The 23,395-nt window shown below is 37.1% G+C and overlaps 1 protein-coding gene across 1 annotated transcript in view; it reads right to left on the bottom strand.

The window, feature by feature from the left end:
- Dhc64C (dynein heavy chain, cytoplasmic) overlaps positions 1 to 23,047 on the bottom strand; it is a 38,108-nt gene extending 15,061 nt beyond the window's left edge. The window contains exons 1-59 of the mRNA XM_013314325.1: positions 22,684 to 23,047; positions 22,433 to 22,503; positions 21,728 to 21,930; positions 21,454 to 21,591; positions 20,431 to 20,548; positions 20,233 to 20,346; positions 19,719 to 19,891; positions 19,410 to 19,530; positions 19,004 to 19,125; positions 18,586 to 18,727; positions 18,185 to 18,289; positions 17,963 to 18,068; positions 17,640 to 17,839; positions 17,273 to 17,408; positions 17,094 to 17,200; positions 16,852 to 17,015; positions 16,612 to 16,717; positions 15,997 to 16,152; positions 15,544 to 15,723; positions 15,299 to 15,442; positions 15,009 to 15,154; positions 14,687 to 14,836; positions 14,499 to 14,591; positions 14,170 to 14,384; positions 13,785 to 13,911; positions 13,595 to 13,697; positions 13,243 to 13,465; positions 12,945 to 13,092; positions 12,703 to 12,808; positions 12,186 to 12,395; positions 11,933 to 12,079; positions 11,508 to 11,680; positions 11,161 to 11,328; positions 10,701 to 10,866; positions 10,366 to 10,551; positions 10,095 to 10,277; positions 9,841 to 9,963; positions 9,264 to 9,423; positions 8,692 to 8,825; positions 8,457 to 8,580; positions 8,066 to 8,306; positions 7,676 to 7,790; positions 7,063 to 7,258; positions 6,757 to 6,845; positions 4,901 to 5,010; positions 4,643 to 4,768; positions 4,356 to 4,533; positions 3,904 to 4,013; positions 3,717 to 3,834; positions 3,125 to 3,409; positions 2,946 to 3,035; positions 2,563 to 2,722; positions 2,248 to 2,435; positions 1,901 to 2,027; positions 1,561 to 1,709; positions 1,093 to 1,286; positions 764 to 909; positions 530 to 645; positions 155 to 346 (exon numbers count right to left, since the gene is read on the bottom strand). Of these exons, the coding sequence (XP_013169779.1) occupies positions 155 to 346; positions 530 to 645; positions 764 to 909; positions 1,093 to 1,286; positions 1,561 to 1,709; positions 1,901 to 2,027; positions 2,248 to 2,435; positions 2,563 to 2,722; positions 2,946 to 3,035; positions 3,125 to 3,409; positions 3,717 to 3,834; positions 3,904 to 4,013; positions 4,356 to 4,533; positions 4,643 to 4,768; positions 4,901 to 5,010; positions 6,757 to 6,845; positions 7,063 to 7,258; positions 7,676 to 7,790; positions 8,066 to 8,306; positions 8,457 to 8,580; positions 8,692 to 8,825; positions 9,264 to 9,423; positions 9,841 to 9,963; positions 10,095 to 10,277; positions 10,366 to 10,551; positions 10,701 to 10,866; positions 11,161 to 11,328; positions 11,508 to 11,680; positions 11,933 to 12,079; positions 12,186 to 12,395; positions 12,703 to 12,808; positions 12,945 to 13,092; positions 13,243 to 13,465; positions 13,595 to 13,697; positions 13,785 to 13,911; positions 14,170 to 14,384; positions 14,499 to 14,591; positions 14,687 to 14,836; positions 15,009 to 15,154; positions 15,299 to 15,442; positions 15,544 to 15,723; positions 15,997 to 16,152; positions 16,612 to 16,717; positions 16,852 to 17,015; positions 17,094 to 17,200; positions 17,273 to 17,408; positions 17,640 to 17,839; positions 17,963 to 18,068; positions 18,185 to 18,289; positions 18,586 to 18,727; positions 19,004 to 19,125; positions 19,410 to 19,530; positions 19,719 to 19,891; positions 20,233 to 20,346; positions 20,431 to 20,548; positions 21,454 to 21,591; positions 21,728 to 21,930; positions 22,433 to 22,503; positions 22,684 to 22,924 (8,862 nt within the window). The 5' untranslated portion in view covers positions 22,925 to 23,047. The remainder of the gene's footprint in view (positions 1 to 154; positions 347 to 529; positions 646 to 763; positions 910 to 1,092; positions 1,287 to 1,560; positions 1,710 to 1,900; positions 2,028 to 2,247; positions 2,436 to 2,562; positions 2,723 to 2,945; positions 3,036 to 3,124; positions 3,410 to 3,716; positions 3,835 to 3,903; positions 4,014 to 4,355; positions 4,534 to 4,642; positions 4,769 to 4,900; positions 5,011 to 6,756; positions 6,846 to 7,062; positions 7,259 to 7,675; positions 7,791 to 8,065; positions 8,307 to 8,456; positions 8,581 to 8,691; positions 8,826 to 9,263; positions 9,424 to 9,840; positions 9,964 to 10,094; positions 10,278 to 10,365; positions 10,552 to 10,700; positions 10,867 to 11,160; positions 11,329 to 11,507; positions 11,681 to 11,932; positions 12,080 to 12,185; positions 12,396 to 12,702; positions 12,809 to 12,944; positions 13,093 to 13,242; positions 13,466 to 13,594; positions 13,698 to 13,784; positions 13,912 to 14,169; positions 14,385 to 14,498; positions 14,592 to 14,686; positions 14,837 to 15,008; positions 15,155 to 15,298; positions 15,443 to 15,543; positions 15,724 to 15,996; positions 16,153 to 16,611; positions 16,718 to 16,851; positions 17,016 to 17,093; positions 17,201 to 17,272; positions 17,409 to 17,639; positions 17,840 to 17,962; positions 18,069 to 18,184; positions 18,290 to 18,585; positions 18,728 to 19,003; positions 19,126 to 19,409; positions 19,531 to 19,718; positions 19,892 to 20,232; positions 20,347 to 20,430; positions 20,549 to 21,453; positions 21,592 to 21,727; positions 21,931 to 22,432; positions 22,504 to 22,683) is intronic.
- Positions 23,048 to 23,395: the final 348 nt, after the last annotated feature.

Raw genomic sequence — 23,395 nt, 5'->3', positions numbered from 1 at the left:
AAGTCTAAATACTGTTTTCGTAATAAAAAATATCATTAAGCGTGCCTCTTAGTGAAGATCTACACTTGGAACTGTTTCAAGCGATATTTAATGTTTGCGTCACATAAAAGTTCATTTTAAAATATTAGAGATTGACGAATGTAAAATATATTACCTTAATTTGGAAGATGCTGAGTCCATTCATCCATGCGACGAAGCGACTGAGCGTGGTCTTGCCGGCACCGGAGACTCCGATGAGTAGCAGGTGGCCCTGTGGCTGGCGGAAGATACGGTCGATACGCAGCACATGATCCAGCACCTCATCGAACAGCACCAAAGGCACATCCAGCTCCTCCTCGTAGAACACCTGCCACACAAAGCAATATTGAGGCCGAGTCTTGAGTTGGCACATCGAGAAGGGTACTGTATAACCTGACGTGACAACTTAAGTGCGCACCCGGTATTTGATTTGACACATCAACATCTTTACATAATAATCAGCAAAACATAAACGATAAATAGAAAATGTAAAAAAAAACTCATTCGTTACCTTTAGGCGAGCTTTGACATATTCTCGAAGTTGATCCCTTTGGACTGGCACGTAATCTTTACTTAACCAGTTGCTGTACAAGATAGGACGAGCCAAAGCTTGCTCCCGGTTGATACCTGTAATTATAAATATATATAAAACAACATTAAATTCCTGTCACACACACTCTTTTATAAATAAGTAATGAAGTGTTGGATTTCTAGCAGACAGCAATGAAGTAATAAAATATTTTACCTGGGAAGAATCTCATAGCGACAGTGTCTATATTTTCATCCGTCCATTGTCTTTCAGAGTCTTCAACTAGACGATCTTGGAACAGACGCAATGCTTCATGCGCCCACAAACGTACCAGACCTTCTACGCTCAGGTTATCCAAAGGCCTACAATCATACATACGTAGACAATATATAAATTTGAAGACGGTATCAAGACGGAGAAGAGGACCCATAGTGTGGGGATACATTCTCTTTCCATAAGTCCACTCCTCTGTCAATAAATAGCAGACAATGTATCTGTAATTGCGGAATAGCGGTCGCTTTGCTAACGCGAATTAAAATAAATACCTAATGGCCTCGCATATGCCGCGCACCCAGCGTGTCATCTCTCTGGGCGAGTAAACATAGTGTGGCTGCATGTCCTGTGTGAAGCGCTCCTGCGACGCGAGGTAGAGGTGTACCATCGCCTGCGTTAGCGGCTCTGCGTACCCGCGCAGTGACGGCTGCATGCGCAGCATCGCACGAGTAAACGTGCCGTAGATCTAACACAACGACCATCATAAATTATATTCAATATTAAAGAAATAAATAACAATATGAAAACGAAAACAAATGAGAAACAAATCGATTTCAAGTAATTACTTGATATTAATTTTCTTCAAATTTACAGATTACTTATACAAAATTATAGCTTTTTTTATTCTTTAAGTAGTTATTGTTAACTTTTATTTTGGCTATTATTAATAATGATTAAGTTACACTATTTTTGTAACGATTTGGGACATTGGAGATATTAAAAATTAATATAGCAATTACCTGTTCGAGTGAAGTTTCCCCGGGATAGTCAACATATATGACAGGGACGTGTCTGAGAAGGCGGTGCGAGAGCGGCTTACGGCCTGGGTCTGTGGGCGGGTTGCACGCGCCCACAAACTGAATGCGCTCCAAATGCACCCACGAATGATCTGCATACATACAAATTATTATTTATAACTTTTTATTTCCATTTTTTAAGAACGAGGGCGATGTTTTAATAGAACATGTAATGATTTTAAAAAAAAAAACTTATAAGGCAAAGCGTAAGATAAACAATTTATTACAATTCACTTAACGTAAGTAGTTAGGAACTAGTAAACTACTTAGGGAATGATGTTACCTGATGCTCTGTAGAAGCCCTTGTGCTCAAGCAGTTGACGTAAGAAAGAGATGACTCGCTGCGTGCCGTACTGATCCATGTCCGGTAGATTGATTTCGTCGCAGAACAGTACTAGCCATTTGCCGAGCTGCAATATGAAACATACAAACAAGAGTTTAGTACAATTCGCACTTGAAATATTTTTTTTTAATTTATATTAAAGTTGATATTATAACAATTTTCATACTGCAAGCAAAGTCGTAAAGTCGTCACTAAGGAAGTGACTTAGGGTGGAAAATCTGCACTAAGAGACGCCCTTAGCGCTCAATTATCGACTCTGGGTACGGCTATGAACACAATTATTATACCTGAACGGGAGCCAACACAACACCGTTGGGCGTCTTCCTGTACTCGCAGTAATGGTCGAAGGTCTTGAGGAGCAACTCCGGCGTGGTGGCGGAGGAGAAGTTGAGGCCGACCACTTCCATGTCAGGTAGTGCTCGGAGCGCAGAGAATAACGTCATCGTCTTACCGGATCCCGGTGGACCGCACAGCACTGAACAAAGATAAATGTGAAAAACACTCTTAGTATGTAATTGTAAGATTTTTTTTTCATAAACTTTAAAACAGACGTAAGAAGATGAAAATTATTAAGCTTTAATTTCACAATTTTAAACACGTACCCAAGGGCTTGTGTTCCGCGAGCCACGTGTACAGCAAGGCCTCATGTCGCACCGTGTCCAGTGTGGGCACCACAACATCGGGCGCCGCTACCTTGTGCGTCTCCACCTCGATCTGAGGCACCTTCGCTGACCACGGCACCCATTCCCCGGTTATCGATACCTATAACAAAAGTATTATTTTAAACATTGCATAACAATAAAAAAACTAATAAAACTCAAAATCTGCTACCTCAGGCCTAATTCGATGTAAGTAATTAGACCCTTTTGAGGGCCTCTCAGAGTATATGTACAATTCGGTACTTACAAAGGATTAAGCGCGTTATTTAATTAGTTTATTGTTCGGGCAATAGTGTACTTTTTAAAATGTTTAATCTAAAACTAACCTCAAAGTCAATAATGTGTTGATTGGCTCCGCAATTAGGCAGGACCATAGTACTAGCTGATCGTATAAAATCACCCAATTCATTCCGGTCCTAAAAAAAAAGAAGTCACATCAGTTTTTGAAGATTCAAGATACCATATGTTTTCTAAGTGTTATAAGTAAACAGGAATATAAAATTACCTTAAGTTTAGCGTCACCCGCGAAAGACCATAGCAACGAATATACCAACCACTTTGGTACGTATGCTTCTAGCTGATCGTTAGTAACAGGGAAGTCGGGATGCTGTCTGTTGTACGCGAGTATATTCCTCACGCCGCGGTTAAGCATCGAGTGTAACGAGGATAAAGCGCGGTGTCGAGTGAAATCCATTATATGGTCGAGAGAGACAGCGCGTTCGAGGCACTTTACCACGAGGCCATCGCCGTAGAACAACGGTTGAAGGATCGCGGCTACGTCGCGTTGAGTCTGAAAAAAACGTATTCCTCTATTAATAACAAATAATTTCAATTTTAAAACAGTACCTAATTATTTACAAAAATACTACAGGCTCCTTTAATATCTTTCATAAACAATGTAACTAAGTTAACTACTTTAGGACAGTATCAGAATCCTTTGGCGTGAATGGCGAGTATTTTTACCAAGTCAAGTGTCAGATTGATTAGTGAGGGGATACATAAACGTTGACATTTTAATAAGGCTAGTGTTGCGCCAGTACACCGGCACAAAGTCGGATTTTACTAACACTACTTACTAAATTCCAAGTTATAATTACCTGTAAACCGGGTGATAGTATATTTTCTGTCGCATTCTGATCTCCTCCAGCTGTTGGAGCTGCCATTACGATGCTGAATGAGTCTTCTTCACCATCCTCCAATGGAATATTTCTCAATCTAGAAACAATATATATATGAACACAGTGAACTTATCTTAATATAAGTATTATAATTTTAGTGTATTACCTCAACAAATAATTCTCAAATATCATCTCAGTTGTGAGTACGTCTTGTGAGAACCAAACCATACCGCAACGCGATACTGTAGCCAGCGTTGCATATTTTAGATCTTGCACCTGGATGGAATAAATTATCATCGTTCCAAATTACTTGAAAAGTCGATAAAGATATGAGAGAATATTATTTCAATTATTTATGAACACTTATGTAATTACCAATGTTATAAATACAAATGTTTAGATGGATGGATGGATATTTGCTGTTAGGTATCTCCAGAATTACTAAAAGTATCTCGCTGAAATTTGGCATTACTAACATAGATTAGAAGAACACATAGGCCACTAATATTTTTTTTAATTCTGCGCGGACAGAGTCGCTAGCATTTGTTTCTATTAACATTTGATTTCGTTTAAATATTTAGCCGATAGTAATATTAACAATTTGATTCATTTTCTCACCTCGAACATGACGCGTACGTTGGGCGGCAAGGACAGACGCTCTCCGTTGGGCAGCGTGAGCAGCTTGTTATCATCCAGCACGGAGTTCAGATTCTCCACCCACTCAGGGTCCACATCGCCGTCGAATATTATCCATTGACGCTTGTTAATCTCACCACGAACATTATCGATTATTTTCCTAAGACGAGACAAAGTTTATATAATATAAGATTTTCATTAATATATATTCGCCCAATTTCAGAACAAAATGACAAATGGCATAATGGCAAAACAAGTGTTAAACTTACCTTAAAATATGTGTGAACAATCCGTCAGTCCATTCACGGGTGTTCGGATCTAGTACACCATACAAGGTCTCCTTTGACATTGCTTTCGGATCGATTACATGAGCCACGCCTTCTACACCTTCGAATCTATAAAGAAATAAACCTTTTAAATTAACAATTTGTATTATAGAATTAGAATCAAAATGTGTTATGGACCGTTCACGTATTGAATTTTGTCCATGACTTGATAATATAAACTATGAAATTGGTTATATTTACCTTTCTAGTGCTTTGAGTAGTACACGCCAGGCGGTGGACTTTCCGCTGCCAGATGGACCGACCATCATCAGACCGTGGTTCAGTTTACAGATCTGGTATAACTGCAGCACCTGTAGTCATATAAAATTGGTATCAATTTATTTAGAACTTAAAAAAACAAACTGGCAAATGAGAGAGAATATGTGAAACAGTTTTCAAATAACAAGCGAAGAAAAACACATAAAAGCTTTTCCAATGTGGCGCTAAATGAAATTATAATAAACATTATAATATTACTATACTGGGAGCTTAAAAACAATAAAAAGTGGCTAGAAATAAAAAAAACAGACAATTAGAGATAGAAATTGATTGACAAAACCTGACTTAAACATACTGACATTAAAGTGAATTTCCACTACAGAATTACAGATATACTCATTAATTAAATAATACATCTGTGATGAAAATGTACACAAAATAAATCACAAAGCAATAAGAATTTATATTTAACTGTTTTAATACTCATTTTAGTAGTAGTAGATTAGTGTATTAACTTAGTAACTAAATATGTAGTACATTAAAATGTTAACACCTTAATAAAGAATGGTTAAAATTGGCGCTTAAGTATTTAAGTAAAGACTTCTTTTGGTGTGTATATACAGATATGAATGAAGTCCAAGAATAGTTGAAAAATGTGCACCTCTCAACCAAAACGAGGAACTTAAAGTTATGAAAAGTGACAATGATAGCGTAGTATTGTGTGTAAATCATCCTATCTTCATGAAAAAGAAAGATGCACAATACATGATGTGCAAAGCTAAAAAATGTTTGTGATAAAATGGAAATGCAGAACAAAGACTGTAAGAAAACAAATAACTGGAACAAGCACCCGTAGAAAGAATCTGCAACTTGGCTAGTTGATAAAATTAAGATTTTCATCGTATTTCTTCTGTCTGGCACACAATTTAATGTTTCCATGGGAAAAATATAAGGATATATCTAGATATCAGTTGACCACAAACTTTATGCTATCGGAAACAAAATTTATGAAAGCTAAAGATTTGATCAATCCTAAAAAGCGATACACATAGAGAGAGAGAGAGAGAGAGAACTGAGGAGAGAAGAAGGGGGTAGGAGAAAGACACAAGAGAGGGAGAGAAAGACAAAGACAGAGAGAGTGAGAGAGAAAATACATGTCTCGTTTATATCTACTTTGTATCACACGGTGACAAGTATCTGTGATATAGAATCTTCATGCATATCTTATTTTTTAATATTTTTCCCATGGCAACACATTGCATGTTCAACAAGGCGCTGGGCGCTGGGCGCTTGGGGCAGAGCTGTGGGCACTGACCTTCTCTATCCATGTGCTGTGCTGCGCGCGCGACGACGCGTTCCTCCTCTAGTGCCGTTAGCGGGTTAGCATGGAAACGCATATTCATTCACACAAGGACACGATATCAAGTAACCGTGCCTCAACAAACTATACATATATTGTATCGAATAACTTTAATCTTTTCAACGATTTAGTATATATTTTAAGTTATGTTAATCCTTGTTTTCAATACAATAGAGCATAGTTTCTCGCGATGATAAGCAAAAATATCAAAAATTAGTTATCGTTAATGAGTTAATAATAAAATATTAATAAATATTATAATGGCTGGTCACCATCACCTCGATATGATATAAATGATATATGACAATAACTTAAATGTGCCTTTAATGGTTATCATGTAGCAAAACAAGACCATATGTGAAACTTGATGTCTGATGAGACGATTCCTTTCTTCAACTAAGACCAATTGAGTTAAACCTTAAACCTTATTATCACCATTTTGTTAAATAAAACATTTTAATATTTAATATGAAAGTACCTTGTCCATCCAAGTCGATCCTTGTTCGTCACCTTCACCGCAAACTAAGAACTCTTCGGCACAAACCGCGCGGATTTCATTCTTCAAACCTATTTTGTATTAAGAACATAAGTTATTTATAAAGAAATTTATTACTATCATTGCTAATCAACACTATGGAAAAAAAACGTATGGACAATGTATAGTAGAATAATACCACTTCCTATAATCAGAACATCGAGTTATCATTTTTATATGACCCGATCATTAAGCAAATATTGAAATCATAAAAAAAATAACATAGGTCTAGAATTATAAATTCCTTACCAGTCATTTCAGCTCTCGTGTATCCAACATTAGGGAATACATCATTTAACAAAGAAAACAGCAAGGGTATATCTTCAGCCACCAACTTGGGTACCATTGTCTCGCAGACTGACTGTATGAGAATGTCTTGCTCTGGTAAGGACTCAGCAATGGAGGCTTCATCTGGTACTTCAGTACCACGTTCTATTAGATTCTCCTGCAACACACATCACAAAACATTTTAGATTACTTACTTAACTTAGAGAACTTTTATGAACATTATAAATATTTTTACAACACTTCGATTTCTTACAGTGAAGGAAAATATCATGATGAACCTGCACATATCTAAGAAGAAATTCAGGATATATATGAAGTCAACACGCACTTGGCCAGTGTGGTTGACTATGGCCTAGTCACCCCTAATTTAGGGTAGGCTCCGAGCCCCTCAGTGAGGATGTATAGGGAGCTGATGATAACATTTTAAATTTCGTATTACTTTATTAATCAGAACCTTTTTTTAATTAAAAAATATATATATAATGTAACCTTTGAGAAATGTATAGGTGTTTCGATTAAAGAAAGATATACTGTTTTAGTAAAATTTATAGAAAAAAAACTCTGTCTAAGTTACCTTTATCTTCTGTATGCGGTCACGTTTGACATTTCCTGCAGACACCAGCACTGACTTCAGAGCTCGCAAACCAAAGTCGTAATGAGATTGATTCGACAGTTGTTCGTCGCACAATCTACAAGTAAACTAATGATATATTTTTGGAATAATGATAGTGGAAAATAAAATTAATGATTTACCGAGACTAATAATTTTCTGAAATTTCTAATATTATAAATATGAAAGTTTAGGTGAATGGATGGATGTTTGTTAGAACATATCTCCAGAATGGCTTCATAGATCTCGGTGAAATTTGGCATAGATGTAGAACATAGCCTAGAGGAACATATAGGCTACTATTTTTTTTAAATCCCATTATCATTTATCAGGAAGGAGTGTAACGATACTCACTTGAAGAATGGTACAATTTTGCAGGCCAACTTCTCGGCAGTCCTGAAGCCCTGGCTGAACAGCATCACCTCGGCGATGAGCTGTCTGTCAGGCGTGGTCATGGCGAGGCTGCGGAACAGCTTCTTCAGATTGTCGGGCAGATTGGAGCGGCCCGCGTATCCGGGGTTCATAGTTATAAAGATTGCCATGTCTTGACTTACACGCACTTGTTTACCAACCAGTTCCACTGTTATGGATTTAGCTGAAAAACGATTTGTTAATTTCTGAATAAATTTAATTACTTCATCGTATATAAAATATTTTTGTTTTCTTACTACCCATAGTATTTCTTTTTATAGAAAAGAACCTGGTAGAATACATTACATCAGTATCAAAAATAAATATTTCATACCTGTGTTGTCACCTTCTTGATGGCTCTTCAATGCTTCCTGAATAGTCTGCACCTGCTGGGACACGGCCGACAACATTCTCTCCTCCAGACGATTGAACTCATCAAAGCAACCCCAAGCACCAACCTGACAAATAAACAATAAAAAATGCAATCATAGTCTGCAAAATTGTCAATATTACTAAAAAAAATAGATGAATATAAATTATGAATGTTGTAGAAAAATTGACGTAGTTACCTGGCAAAGACCGACGAAGATTCTTCCCATTGCTTGGAAGTCGAATGTCTCATCGCAATTGAACACTAACACAAAACGGCCGAGCTGATTGCCCAGCGCCTTCACAGATTCCGTCTTACCGGTACCCGCCGGTCCTAGAACACACACAAATTGATTCAAATACCTAGAAGAATTATTAAAAATATTTAAGCCTTCCAGCTAGTTAGTTTTACGTTACCTAGATTGTGGCATAATCTTTATTATTTTCTTTAGGATTGCATTAAGTATTGCTTAAATATATTGAAAACTAAATAATCGCACAGAAAATCAGTGACGTAGATATCTTTTCTCTCATTCTAACACTGATTTTACGCCTATACATTTTCTGTCTAACAAATGCCACCACATTTACCTTTTTATCTATCTTACTTCTTACTAATATTATAAATGCGAATGTTTACATGGATGGATGTTTGTTAAAAGATTTTTGGCATAGATGTAAAACATAGTCTGGAAGAAGACACAGGCTACTAGTTTTTTTAAATTTCGTGAGGACGGAGTCGCTTGCGACAGCTAGTAATTGATATATTTACCGAATGGCGATCCGCCGAGGCGAGCCTCTAACGCCTGAGTCATGGTGAGATAGCAGCGGTCTGTGAGCGGAGTCTGCACCAGCCGGTCCTGCACTCCCAAGTACTCGAACCCGTACAAGAACTTAGCATTTGCCATGTGGATAGTCAGCTGTTGTAACACCTGTACACAACATTATACATTATTATTATTAACCATTTAGCCAACTACTAATAAATACATTTACGGTAGTGTTTACATGTTACTGAATATATACCAGCTGTCGCCCGCGACTCCGTCCGCGCGGGATTAAAAATAGATGTTGGCCGAATCTCAGACCTACTCTATATGCTCACAAAATTTCATGAGAATCGGTCAAGCCGTTTCGGAGGAGTATGGGAACGAAAATTGTGACACGAAAATTTTCAGTTTTAAGACAGAGGATGTCTCTTCTAGTACAATAATGAGGTTATTGCGTTTGAAATGTATAAAGATGCAATAAATAGTCTTGTTAGAATTAAGAATTATAACAATTTTCGTAACATTGTTAGTATAATAATTAGAATAACAATAACATTTTGAATGATTTGGGTAACTTACATCATTATTCCTATGGTCGAAGTAGAATCTCATCTCGCAGAGCCACTCGAAGGAGCGCGCGCTGGTGACGTCAGACGCGATCAGACGCCGCGTCACCGTGCGCTTGTGCACGAACTCGTTAATCTGTCACAAACACAAATATACTTCGTTTCAAGTAACAATATTAACGTTCAAGAATTTAATATTACATTCTTTCTAAAGATAAATGTTTTTCTACATGTGTTTTCGGTAATCCACGCAGTAATATTGCTCACCAGATGTTCAAGCTTCCTCCTCCTGAGCGGTGGTTGTTCCTGCAGCACGGAGTCAGCGAGGATGTTGAGCATATCCTCTACGTGGGTCAGTACTTGCTTGAGTCCATCGCCGCCGCCGTTAGACAGCGCGTTCTCCACATCCTCCGACCATAAGATCTGAGCTGCTAGCACCACTATTTGAGCCTAGGAGATGAAATTTCAGTTTAATATTGTGTGTTACATTTTCCGATAATTTTATTAATACTTGGATATCATCAGGTCTTTGACTTACCTGATATTTATCGCACCATTCAATAAACTTCTGAGGGTCGACATTGCCGTCTTTGAACTGCTTGATATCGGACACTGCGTCCTTGAGGCGGCAGGCGAGGGTGACACGCATCTCACGCTCCACTAGCGACAGCCACGAGTTGATCTTCGGGTTCTCGATAGTCGACACCGGAGATGTAAAGTATACCTAGGAAATAATTAACATGAAGCTTGAAACCGCTATTTAAAAAGGAAGGTTTTCGAAACTACATTTATCGTAGTAATATTACTGAAGAATTCAAAGACAAATAACGAAGTAATTTTCTAATAATCCGGAACATCGACGTGATAACATACCTCTTCACCTTCTCGGGACGCGATACCATTTATAACGGTGTTATCTTCATTAAGTATGATGGCCGCGACGCCGGCGAACATCTTCTTGAAGTGCTTCTGGAGCCGGGCGATGTTCTTGCTGTTGCCGATTATCTCCAGCAGGTCCTCGTCACCCACGAAGTAGAACCTAAAGTCATTAATTATTTTTAAAAGTAGTTCATTATTTGGGACTATAAAATTAAAAAAATGCAAACTTAATTTAGTCGCTTTTGATCAAACAAATTATTTGCTGCCGATATTTAAAAAAAATATGTCATTAGGTTGGACAGACATTTCAGTAAGAGGCTCGATAGTCTGAATAGTCGATTTATAATAAAATATCGTCATATCAACGTATGGCTCATCTTCGTCACATATTGGCAACAGAGCTGAATACTACTACAAAATGTATGACTTTAGTACAGTATTAGAAAAGTCATACCGCGGGAAACTGCTCCTCTCTCGCTCGAGGTATTCTCCGAGTGCCTTCTGTATCTTGCCGAGCAAGTCCGCAAGCCGCTCCAGCGAGCGCTGCACACCAGGGATATTCAGCACGTCCATCACCATTGGGGACTTGCTCACCTTCTTCATCAGACCCAGGAACTCAGAACTAAAATATAAATTATTTTTCGTTGTTTAATAAAACAGCGTTATTGCAAATACCATCATCATACCATCATATTCATATTTTTAATAACAATAAAAACGGTAATATAAAGAACAGACACAAGAAAATTTCTAACTAAAAGAAAATTAATCATTAATTTGTAGAAAGTTGTACTTATTAACCTGATACTCTGGAAGCGGCTAGTCTCCACAGGCAACAATGTCTTGATATCGGCGGAGCCGCTGAAGATGCCCTCGAGGTAGACCCAGCGGCGCTGCACGTCGATCCACACGTCGAATAGCGCGTTGATGCGATTCAGTTTCTCCTCCCATGTCAGTGCTTCCTCTTCGAATACCTACAAACAAATACATAACTTGTTAAGTTCACAGTGTGTTCACAGTGGTAAATATATACACAAAAACATATTACCTTAGTAGTATCTTACTAAGAGAACCTAAGTTATAACAATATATTTTGTATGGATGTTTGTGTATCCGTAACAAGAACAATAAGACAGTAAAACTCTTTATGTTATCTACAAAGACTGTATAGATGGCTAAGGAAATCAAGTTATTTCAACAAGATCCTGCTACAATGATAATTTTACCTTATAGTATGGCGAGAGCTTCATAGCTGCGACGCTGTTGATGTGCTCCTTGACCTTGTTGAAGAGATCGTCCCAGCCACGGATGATCTTGCACTTATTCTGGTAGTTGATCAAGTCCAACTCATAGCTCTGCCATGACTCGCGAACCTATTTCATATGATAAAATAAATGTCAATTATACTGAAAAGTCGACGAAGCATAAACAGATGGCAAATTTATAGCAAAGATTCCAGTAGCAATTTGTAGTCGGTACCTGTTTCAAGAACTCCTCTAGCGCCATCTCTCCCTGCGCCACGGACACGACATCTTTGACTGTGTGCTCGTTGTGCAGCAGGTCGGCGTCCCACACCTGGCCCAGTGTCAACTCAGAAAGCGCCCACTCGACGCGCAGTGCGCGGCACAGTTGCCGCCAGTGTCGTTCCTTCAGCGCGTCAGACTTCAGTTCCACTATCAACATGTTCACCTGCAACAACAAGAAAATTAATAACATACTAACACAAAATAGGATATATAACACACTAGATGTCGCCCGCGTCTCTGTCCGCGCGAAATTATCAAACATAATGAGTAGCCTATGTGTTCATCCAGACTATGTTGTATATCTGTGCCAAATTTTATCTAGATCCGTTAAGCCGTTCCGGCAATACCTTCAAACAAACATCCATCTATCTAAACAGAAATCTACTTCTAAAATAATGTATGTAATAATGTAAGTCAGAAAGTCATGTGATGAAGGAACTATCATGTTAAAAATATAAAGTCATACAAACCTTGGTGTATGATTGCAGTAGTTTGCGGACGTATTCATAGCTGTCATACATGCGGAGTCTTGCTGGCAGCTCTTTGAGTTCGTTCAACATTGCTTCTAGTTGTTGCCTAAAATTGTCATTATTTTTATGTATATTATAACACTAAACACTGGTTTAAAATTGTTTCTTTTTTTTTTTGCATTATGTCTCATTCAGATTTTTAAAAGAATATTTCATATTATGTAAATACAGAAAATAATAACCTTAGCTTTCTGGGCTGTATGGAGAGCCAGGGCTTCTCCCTAATGTCGTCAATCTGAGTCCAGATCTTGCTGAGTGACGACCACACGCCGCGCAGATCCTGCAGCTCCTCCATCACCACGGTCATGCGCTCGTTGTTTACTGAACTGCCTGTTTAATACAGATTCAAATTAATTATTTTAAGCCTATAAGCAAGAGTTTCTGTCTTATAGGATTCGTTTGGATAAACAAAAGTTAATGAAGTAAAAAATGTAACGAATAATTAAAATAACAAGTTTCCAAAAGAATTTAAACAATTACCAGTATCATGGAGCTCGAGGGCCTCTTTAGCCTTGGCGACATTATCACGTTCATCCTTGAGCTTGGTGTACCGTGTCTCCATGACCTGGAGGCGAGCCAGTGCGTCCTCCGGCCGTGTGGAGCCGTCTGTCGGCTTGTTGCGCTCCCACTCGCCCAGGAATTCCATCGTACGAGTCTCCACGGCCTTGTCTTCAGCTACAATCTTTTGCTGGAGTGATGCGACCTGGGAACGATATTACGATTTAGTAACATCCAATCTGTATAAGATTAAGTCAGTCTTTAGCAAGCTTACTTTATATCTTTAGATGAAATTAATATATAATATAATAAATATATCAAAGATGATACTAACTTGGGTCTGAATAGAAGAATCCTTCCTACGCATGATTTCGTTAAAAGCGCTCCATTCACCTTCGATGTTATCAACATGCAGCCATTGAGTTGGGAATTGGAATCTGTAAGGATACATAGTGTAAATTCTTAATTTCTTTGGTTTTTTTTCAATATCTTATATTTTTTTAAGCCAATCACATTTTCCCAACCTCTGTCGTTCCAAGATGCGCTGAGCCTCCTTGTAGGTATCGACTTGTTTCTCCCAAGCCAACACTTCTCTCTTCAGTTGTTGCACGTAAGTGATAAGAGAAACCGCATCGCTGGTAGACGCCGCCTCTGTTGTTAATAATTCTTATTTATAATAAACACAAGATTCTCCTATATCTTAATCAGTCTAAATGTTTTTATACATATTGTTTTCTGCATTTCAATGATAATGTGAAAGCATACATTACTTGTTTTTTTATAACCGTTACGGTTCTTAAAGCCTTATTATCTAATGATTTTTTGCCTTTGTATATTGGAAAAAAAACTCTTATATCTTTTAAAGAATAAACAAATTATATTAAAGTTCTCTTTCCAAGTTCTCCTTACCGATGGTCTGCTGCTCGAGTTGTCCGCGCGACTTGGCGAGGCGAGCGTGGAACTGCACCATCTCTCCGCCGAGCAGTGCGCCGAACTTGCCGAGCACCTCCTTGTGCCAGGCGTCGTACTTCAGCGCAACCTTGCTTTGTACCCGCGCAAAGTCGATCACAACCGGCCCGTACTCACGTCGCGTGTCCGATGTGTCGAATGTGGTGCGAGATTTCCTGGTAGGGGCCACGATCAAATATAACTTTGACAATGTCTTTATATCGTATCAAAGATATACATAGTGTAGTATAAAACATTTGATTTCAATATTAATGAAATATTTTACTAACTTAATATCATTGAGACACTTGATCCACAAAGTAATGTCTTCTCCGAGACGTCCATACAATGTTTCCGGCTGCAGATCCCATAGCGCTTGGTAACTATAATAAAAAGTAACTCATTAAAATTACAGAAAAAATTAACACGTTCTATGCCACTATGACTTTTCAAATAACTTGTTAACTATAAAACGTACCGTAGCCATTCATCGACGTATTCCCTAACTTGGGATATCTTCTGTTCGATAGCGTCATACGCGTTCTCTAATGGCGAGGAGCCGCCCGGCAGCTTGGTCAACAAGTTCCTGTACGTCACGGTCTGCGTGCGCGCCACGCCCACTTGATATCTGTAATAAATAAGGAACTGTCGTATTAATATGCCATTACAAAAGAGACACGAAACAAGGTGTTAGGTTTGCAAATCTTCAAATATGTAAGTTACTAACTATAAAATAATTACAATTTACTAGAATGTCGTAAGCTCTAGTAAATTATAATGACTAATGTGTTTAACCATACCTGGTGCTCTGTAGGCGGTGCAGGCTGGTGACGATAGCCTGCCAGGCAAACATCTGGCGCATGAGCTGGAAGCGCGCCTCCTCTAGCGACGGGAACAAGTACATCTGCTGGTTGGTGATGCGCACCTCGTGCACCACACGCGCGATCTGTGCAACAATAACACATTTGGATATACTGGGCTTGCATATGCACTTATGCTCGAAAACGCACACATGTACACCAGTACACACGCACACGTACGCACGCATCTACGCACGCATACGTAAAAGAGATTGTCAAGAATAATATACCTGCGGTTCTCCACCCGGCTTGTGGGTTGGCTCGGCAGGCGAGTATGTATCCATGGAAAGATCCAGTTCATTAGCCTTTCCTAACAAAGCCATAGTCCAAGCTTCGATACCGGCTTGGAGACGCGCCGCCAATTTCTTCTCAACCTAAACGTAAAAATTATCATTATTGTCTGCTCACGCTATTTTTTTGTTGTCATAGTGTAATATCATTTCGTTTAAGTTCTTTCACATGATCATAAACATACCTCTTCATCAAGACGCTGCACCCACAGATGCAAGTTGCTGTACTGGCGCAGGGAGAGGTCGTCGATGGCGCGCTGCAGCCGGCTCAGGATGTCAGCCAGGCTCTGCGCTGAGTACGGGCAAGTCTCCAGCGACCGCGTATCCACTGATATCTGCTCCTCCACTGCCAGTAGATCTTCAACCTGATAAAAAATATTACGTTAGAAAAAAATCAACATATTATTATGACTGTTTTTAAAGACACCGAAATGCAATAATGTTTAGAGGGTTCTAAATAACTGTATTACACAGAATGATATAGATATAGGAGTGTTCAGACTGTGTAAACCGGTTAGGTTAGACTAGCTTGTGACTGGAGATCAGTTCAAAGCAAAAGCTTTTTGCAGATAGCATTTTTTAAAAACCTACATTCCTTTGATACAAAGAAATAACGTATGACAATATATTCTAATTACCTTCTCTTGGAACAACAGAACAACTTCGCTCAGCTTCTGTACGTAGGGGTCCAGCTTGAATGACTCCCAGACTAGAGCCATACCCTCCGACACCTGATTCAGTACATCACGACGCAGACCCGCCACTAAAGGTATTATAGACGCCTTGTCTCGTATCTACAAATTATAAACACGTAAGAAACGTCGAAAATAAAAAAAATAGATATACAGGTAAGTAGGTAACATTAAATAACACTAAATAAATGAAAAAAAACTACATATTAAAAAAACATTACACTAAAACACAAAAAACATCCCCTCTATAACACAACATAAAAATACGATTTTATTTGATTTTAATAAAATATAGTGTGTTATAGAAGGGTAAAGGTGTGGAAAATAATTTTTTACACATTATAAGAAGCCAAATAATATCATAAGAAGCATGCTGTCTAAAATCACTACCTTTGTATACGTCCTATTATTCAGCTGCGTGAATACAAATGCATGTGTTAGTAAACTCATTTGCCCTGTCTATTTATTCATTATACAACAGTGAGATTATATTTAGGCGCAATGTGTCAAATTCACCTGTGCTTAAATATTGTGTATATAAGTTAGATTTTATATACGTACCTTTTCTAGAGTGCGTTCGTATGTACGAACACTTTCGATGAGCGATATCGCGTATGGATAAAGTTGGTTCGCCTGATGAGCCTTGTTCACTATTGCCAATGGTACTCTGGGGATAAATATAATAAAAATAATAAAAGTATTTAAATAGAAATGACATATATACATCAATGATGAATATACATTGCGAACCCTTCTAAAGTTTTTAGTAATTCTATAAAATAAATGAAATATAAATGGTACCTGAATCCAAGATTCTTTAAGTTGCGTACTTCTTTGTACAACGTGATAATTTCAGGTAAAAAGTTGACTTTTAGCTTCAAGATTGTCCCAGTTTTGCTGGAGCGAGCGCGCACGGATTCTATGGCGAAAATTCTTCCCGACACACCGAGATTTCGTTGCTGCACCTATTATATAAACGACATTGTAATATGAAAAATAAAATACGTATCTGAAATATAAAAAAAAAAAACTTCTAAACTTACCTTTCGTGCCCAATCATCAAAGACTTCTTGAGTGTCCAATTTTAAACGAAAACTATCACCGTCGGCTTTCAATTTTTGTCCCTCAATATGATTTTCCCATCCTTTGCCTGTAAAAACAAACATTAATAAATATTTACCACAGAATCAGGAAAATTTATTTTATAAAGAATTTAACATACCAAGAACATCTTCTACCCTCTTCAAATAGGCAGTTAGCTGATGATCTATCTGCTTCGCCCAGATGATGGAGCCGGCTACTGGCGGCAAGTCGCGCACCAAGGACAAACGACTGCATTTCGATTGAGGGTATTGCACCTAATAAAAAAAACAAGTTATGATAAATTCAAACTGTGGATTTTAAGAATTATTATTGTTCTCAGAAACTTCTGAATTGTGGTAAATGTTAGTGTATAGTTAGTTCCGCCATTTTTGAGTCTAACAATTGACATATTCTCTCTTCACTAATTTTAAGCATCAGTGAGGCGCAAAAAAAACTACGGGGAGTGGCATAACTCAATACATTATAAAGTTTGAATGTAACAATACCTTGAACTTCTCATGCAATGTCTCGATGTCGTCTTTAACACGCTGTATGAGTTGTGTCTGGTACTCGCGGATGGCGCCGCGGATGTGTGGCCGCACGAACAGGGCATTGAACCGCGAGAAGATGCGGAACATCTCATTGGCGTTCTTCGCAGTACCCAGCTGGTCGCGTAAGTGCGCTGTGATGCGAGTCTCCACGCGATCTGTACATACATACATACATACATACAGTTCCATACACTTTCATATACAACTGATTGTAACTAGTACATAACATTATGTATAACAGTAAAACTTAACGGATATATTTTGTTATTTTGACTTACCAATTCTATCTTCATATCGACGTACAGCCGCTTCCCACGCATCGCATCCCTCCCTCGATATATCCAAACAATCCACCTCCTTCACATTTTCATACGCCAAGTTGACCTAGAACAATTTTTCAACATTACATTATGAGGCAGTTTGAACGATTATTACCTGAAGTTGAACTTTATTCAATAAAATTATTAGTATTGTATAATTATACATGAAGGGGTCCATACCTCAGCGATGGCGTTGGCGTCGGCGGCATCCATAGGCAGCGAGAGCGGCTGCGTCACCTCCCCGCCCGCTTGCTCTGCGTTCACAGTCACACGGGGACGCAATACCTAAAGCCAGATAATCATTTACCTTTATCTTTACGTAATACAAAAATAAAAAATAAGTAAAAAGAGGTTTTATAGATTTAATTGAGCAGAATATGCCATGAATGGCATTAAACAATACTTTATTTCTTGTAAAAGTACCACAATATTGCGATAGCCTTTAAGGTTTAGTAGATACACTGCAGTCTGATCACATAATGACGACCTTTGTTAGTCTTATGCAGTAGTGATCCAGTAACATTAATTAGTTCGTGGCTAGTGTTATGCAGAAGTGCCACCTTGCCTTCTCGTATACTTACACGTAACATGACAGTGCGCAGCTGCTCGTGGTGTCGTCGGAAGCGACGCATGTGCTCCATACGCGCCTGCAGCCGTTTGTGCGACGGCGATACGCGCCATACCATCTTTATGTGCTCGTCACGCTTCTTTTTCACAATGTCCCTGTATATAAACATCCCACATTTAGGTATATAGAAAAAATATTTAAGTATGTACGTTTTACATAAATCAACAAAACCTTTACGCCGTAATCCAGAGGATCAGAGGGATAGGCTCCGATCACCTATCTTCCATATTCATACATCTATTACTAATACATACTCGTCGGTTTCGGATGCTCTTAATACCCCGTGAAAGTTGAAATGTTGAAATAGACAAATATGTTATTCATAGTTCTTTTATATGTTATTCCGAAAAAGGTACTTAAACGAATCTTACCTCAAAAGACCTTGTAGTTTTTCGAACTCGTCATCCCAGCATGAGAATACTTCAAAGCACTGAGTCATAACCCGTTCAAAGTCTTCAAATGGAATATGCATCAAGCGTCTTGTGCCGAGAACCTGTTTATATAATAACGTTTATTTATTTCAAATATGAGCATATTTTTTTTCAACCATTCTAACTAAGGTAAAAGCTTTTGCAAAGATATGATTTAAGCTATGAAATATGTATCAGATGTGCATGGGTGTCGTTGATCACCCCAGTGTTCCTTCTGCTTGTTTGCCCCTTCTCTTATAAAAAAAATATCGTGATTCTAACCCACGAGCACACGATCTCGTGTCAGTCCATTTAACTATTAGGTTATTGGTGTTTTATTTACCAGTTGCTTGAATCAATTACTAACCTTCAAGAGTTGCTGACCTAGATCTCGTGAAATAGCTTCAACAAGTCTCAGACCACGCTGGATTGGATATTTCGTAGATCGAATCTTACGAAGATGCGAGAATATTTGTTGCACTGCCAACCTTGTAAATAAAAAAAAATAGAAATTTGTTTTAATTTATGTGTTGTACATAATTCTATCAGTTTCCACTGTCGAAACAACTGTATAAAACATTTATTTTTTCAAAGCTTAGGAGAATGATGACTATGTTTCTGTGAATGTTTCTTCAGTGGAAACATAATTTAGATGGCTATAACAATTTTTGTTTACCTGATTCTCTCTAGTTCTGTAGCACTAAGTAGATCATTGATGGGAAAGTCTTTCATGAGCGGATTGTAATCAGAGACTGTAGCGAGAGCCTGCTTCAGTCCTGTATCGGTGTCAAAAGATACGGTCGCGTGGAAACGCTTACCATACTTCAGTATATCCAGAGTTAAAGCAACCTAAAATTTATAAAATAGTGTATAATGGAAATATTTGTACTTTTACTTACTAATATTATAAATGCGAATGACCAATGTTTATTATCACAAAGTTCCACAAAGGCTAAATGGATTTCAATGAAATTTGTTATAAGCTAGTAATTTTTTTTTTAACTTCACAAAGACGAAGTCTCGTGCTTTGGCTAGTCTAACAAACTCAAAACTACTGGAACGATTTCTAAAATTCATTCACCATAAGAATGCTACATTATTCCTTAGTAACAAAGCGTCACTAGTTGGGTGGGATAGGTACAGTTTATTAAATTCTATAAAAAAAATTGCAATATTTTAATCCAACTTACTTCAATGCTTTCACGTTTTTCTTGAATGCGATGTAACGCTCGCTCCAGATTGAGCCAAAACGATATTTCTTGTAAAGCTGTACCATTCGATGGGTCACGGTCTAGCTTTGTTACCTAAAGAAAATATACACAAAAAAATTAAATATTCAATATCAACAAGCATAACTTCATTATACAGGTTTAATAAAAGGTCTTTACTTTCTGTATTTCTTTAATCCAACGGTTGACTCCATTCTGCAGCTGATTAAGGAATGTCGAGTCTTCCACTTTGTCACCGAAATCGGCGACACGCGGTTTGCGACCTTCATCAGCAGCCCTGATATTTTAAGAACAATAAAATATTAAGCAATTGAACATAAAACCTAAGATTTTTAAACAGGTATAAGTTTTTTTGATCTCTTGTGTTGGAGGCCAAGACCAACTTTGGGTCGATGCGCCAGCGGAGTAAGTAAGTGTAACAGTAGAAAGCATGCAATATCTTTCGAATAAAAAAAATAATTATGAAAATAAGACATCTTAGGACAGAGTTACCGACGAACAAATTAAAAAAAAACATACAGATGAACTGAGAGCCTCCACCTTTTTGAAATTGTTTAAAAAAAAATAAGTAATAAACATTATTTTTTGAATTTTTAATTTTAAGTACAATTACTTAGCATTCTTCTAAAACTTATTTAAAATGATAAACAGTTTTATTATGGGATAGTGAGACCCATAAGGAAGACATAAAATATATATTCATGCCACTTATTCTATTGTGCACAGATTATTTACATATATTTCTTATGTGTTAATATAGTAACACAATGATGACTATGAATAACTCTTCCATACAGATAAATAAACTGAGTGCCTGTTAGTAATATAACGATAATTTTTTTACACATCGATTATTTAAGATTCAATTCAATTTTGAGTTATATAATAATTTATTTTTATTTTGACTAGTGGTCGGCCGCAACTTCGGTCAGCGCAAAGTAAAAATAATCTCTATAACATGATGAGTTGATCTACTACCTTTCTAAAGTCACGTCAAAATTTGCCTTGCAGACAGACAAACAGAGAAAAAATTTAAAATTAGTTTTTTGTTATCAGCAACGCAAATACATCATGTGTACGAAATATGACAATTTTATTTTCAATTTCATACAGATTCTCAAATTTTATTAATATACATATGATGTTCATGAATAACTTTATTTTGATTATTGATTTAGATACCTTTTAATAACAGTAGCAACCAGAGGATGAACAGGCAAAGTGATTTCAGGAATATCAATATTCTGTTGCAAGTGGAGCAATCCCATCTCCAACTCGGCTATCTTTTTTTCCACTGATGGTGCCATTTTGTCTCCATCCCTATGGAAAATCATATTTTATGTTATGTAACCCATTACCAAAACTCACAAAATGAATCATATTCCCACATTATCCATAAAAAAATGTATCTCTAATACATTGTAAAGAATCCTTTTAGACTGATTATTTTATTTACCTGTCAGCTCTTCCACTTTCTTTCACATAACTCTTAAAGAAAGGTGCCATTGTTTTGCTGATGAAAGCATGTAAGGTCTCATATGGTGAGCCATCAGAGAGATTGATAAGACGCATCTGGCTGTGTATAGATTTATCAGCTTCAATAACTGCACCACGCTTGATGCAAACAAATGCTGCAACTCGTGGTGATGTGAAGTGGACCTAGTAATAAGGGTCATTTAAAAATAATTAAAAACATGTAATAAATAAACATATTAATAGAACTTTGTTATACAGTCTTCAAATATGTTATGTAAACTACTCAATAAATAAATATACAATTTTTGATTATTTTTCCAATTTTTTTTTAATGTACAATATGTTTTTTAATCTTGGATATATTAATTTGTAAATTGAAGCACACATTCAGCTAATTTTTGATTTATAAAACTTTACCACAATAAAGTCTAATAGGATTATTTTTGCAATGCGAGTTTAAAATTGTAATAAAAAATTGCTACTGAAGTCTGATTGTATTCATAAAAATATTATTTATATAAGGATCATTTAATTGGATTTTAATAAGATTCTTATAACGTATTTCAAAAACTATTTTTACCCAAATAAATCAGATATTTAAATTAAAATCATCAGTTGTCCCTGAACAAGAAGTTACACACATAAATTTACACTGATACAACTATGATGTAAAAATTATTATTACCTCATTGCTGATTTGATAGTTAACAGCCTCCTTCTCTTCTTCACCTTCTGTGGGCTGCTCACTATCATCTTCTGTTAAAAAAAATTATAATTATTTAATATTTGCACATTTTATTTTTACTCAAAGGACGAAATTAAAAGCATGTTCTTTTTAATTGAGAATTGTACCAAAAAGTTTAATAAGTATACTCTAGTAATTATACATTACAGTACAGGCATACACCCATTGCACATGCATTTTTTGTAACAAACCTTTTAGAGAAAAACGCTGAACATAAAGTGACGACACTTGTGGATCAGAAATAAACTTTCTAATGCAATCTTGGTTAACTTTGTCGTCCAATGCAGCGTTTAGTGCAGGTGGAACGATGTCATCTTCAGGTAAAAGTACCGTTGCAGCTCTGCGCAGGTAATTAGCAAAATCTTGAAATTCTACTGCCACAACGTTTTGCGCTTCCGAGGCGCTTTCGCTCCCGTCTAGGGAGTCCCCCATGATATTTTTGTTGTTTCTAAATCTAATAAATAAGCTTAAATTCTAAATACACGGAAAATACTTCAGACGATTGCCGGAACGATTACTGACAACTGGATCGAAAAATTAGAAAGAAAAAAAATTGCAGTGCAGTCAAAAGGATGACGCATCAACCAATGTTACCATAATAAACACAACAATAGAAATCAATAACATAGCAAAATAGAAAATGTATGGCTTTTACAGAGCTTTGTAATTGTAAAGATAAAACCGATGTTTTGATGGTTCGTTTTTTCATTTTACGAATAATCTAAGCTGTCATTCATCAACTAAACGGCCAATAACAGTGAAAATATAGCTGCAAGTCATCTGACCAATTCATTTTACATTCAACGTAATGGTTCTGTTTGTTAAGCTACGAAAGAAATTAATTAGTGTTACTTCTAAGTCCTGTAGAATTTTTAACATAACAATGCACTGTTATTTATAATT

The sequence above is a fragment of the Papilio xuthus genome, unplaced genomic scaffold (genome assembly GCF_000836235.2).
Source record: "Papilio xuthus unplaced genomic scaffold, Pxut_1.1 DF827461.1, whole genome shotgun sequence".
NCBI lineage: Eukaryota > Metazoa > Arthropoda > Insecta > Lepidoptera > Papilionidae > Papilio > Papilio xuthus.
Note: the sequence above shows the minus strand (reverse complement) of the source record. Positions and strands in the feature narration are given on the sequence as shown.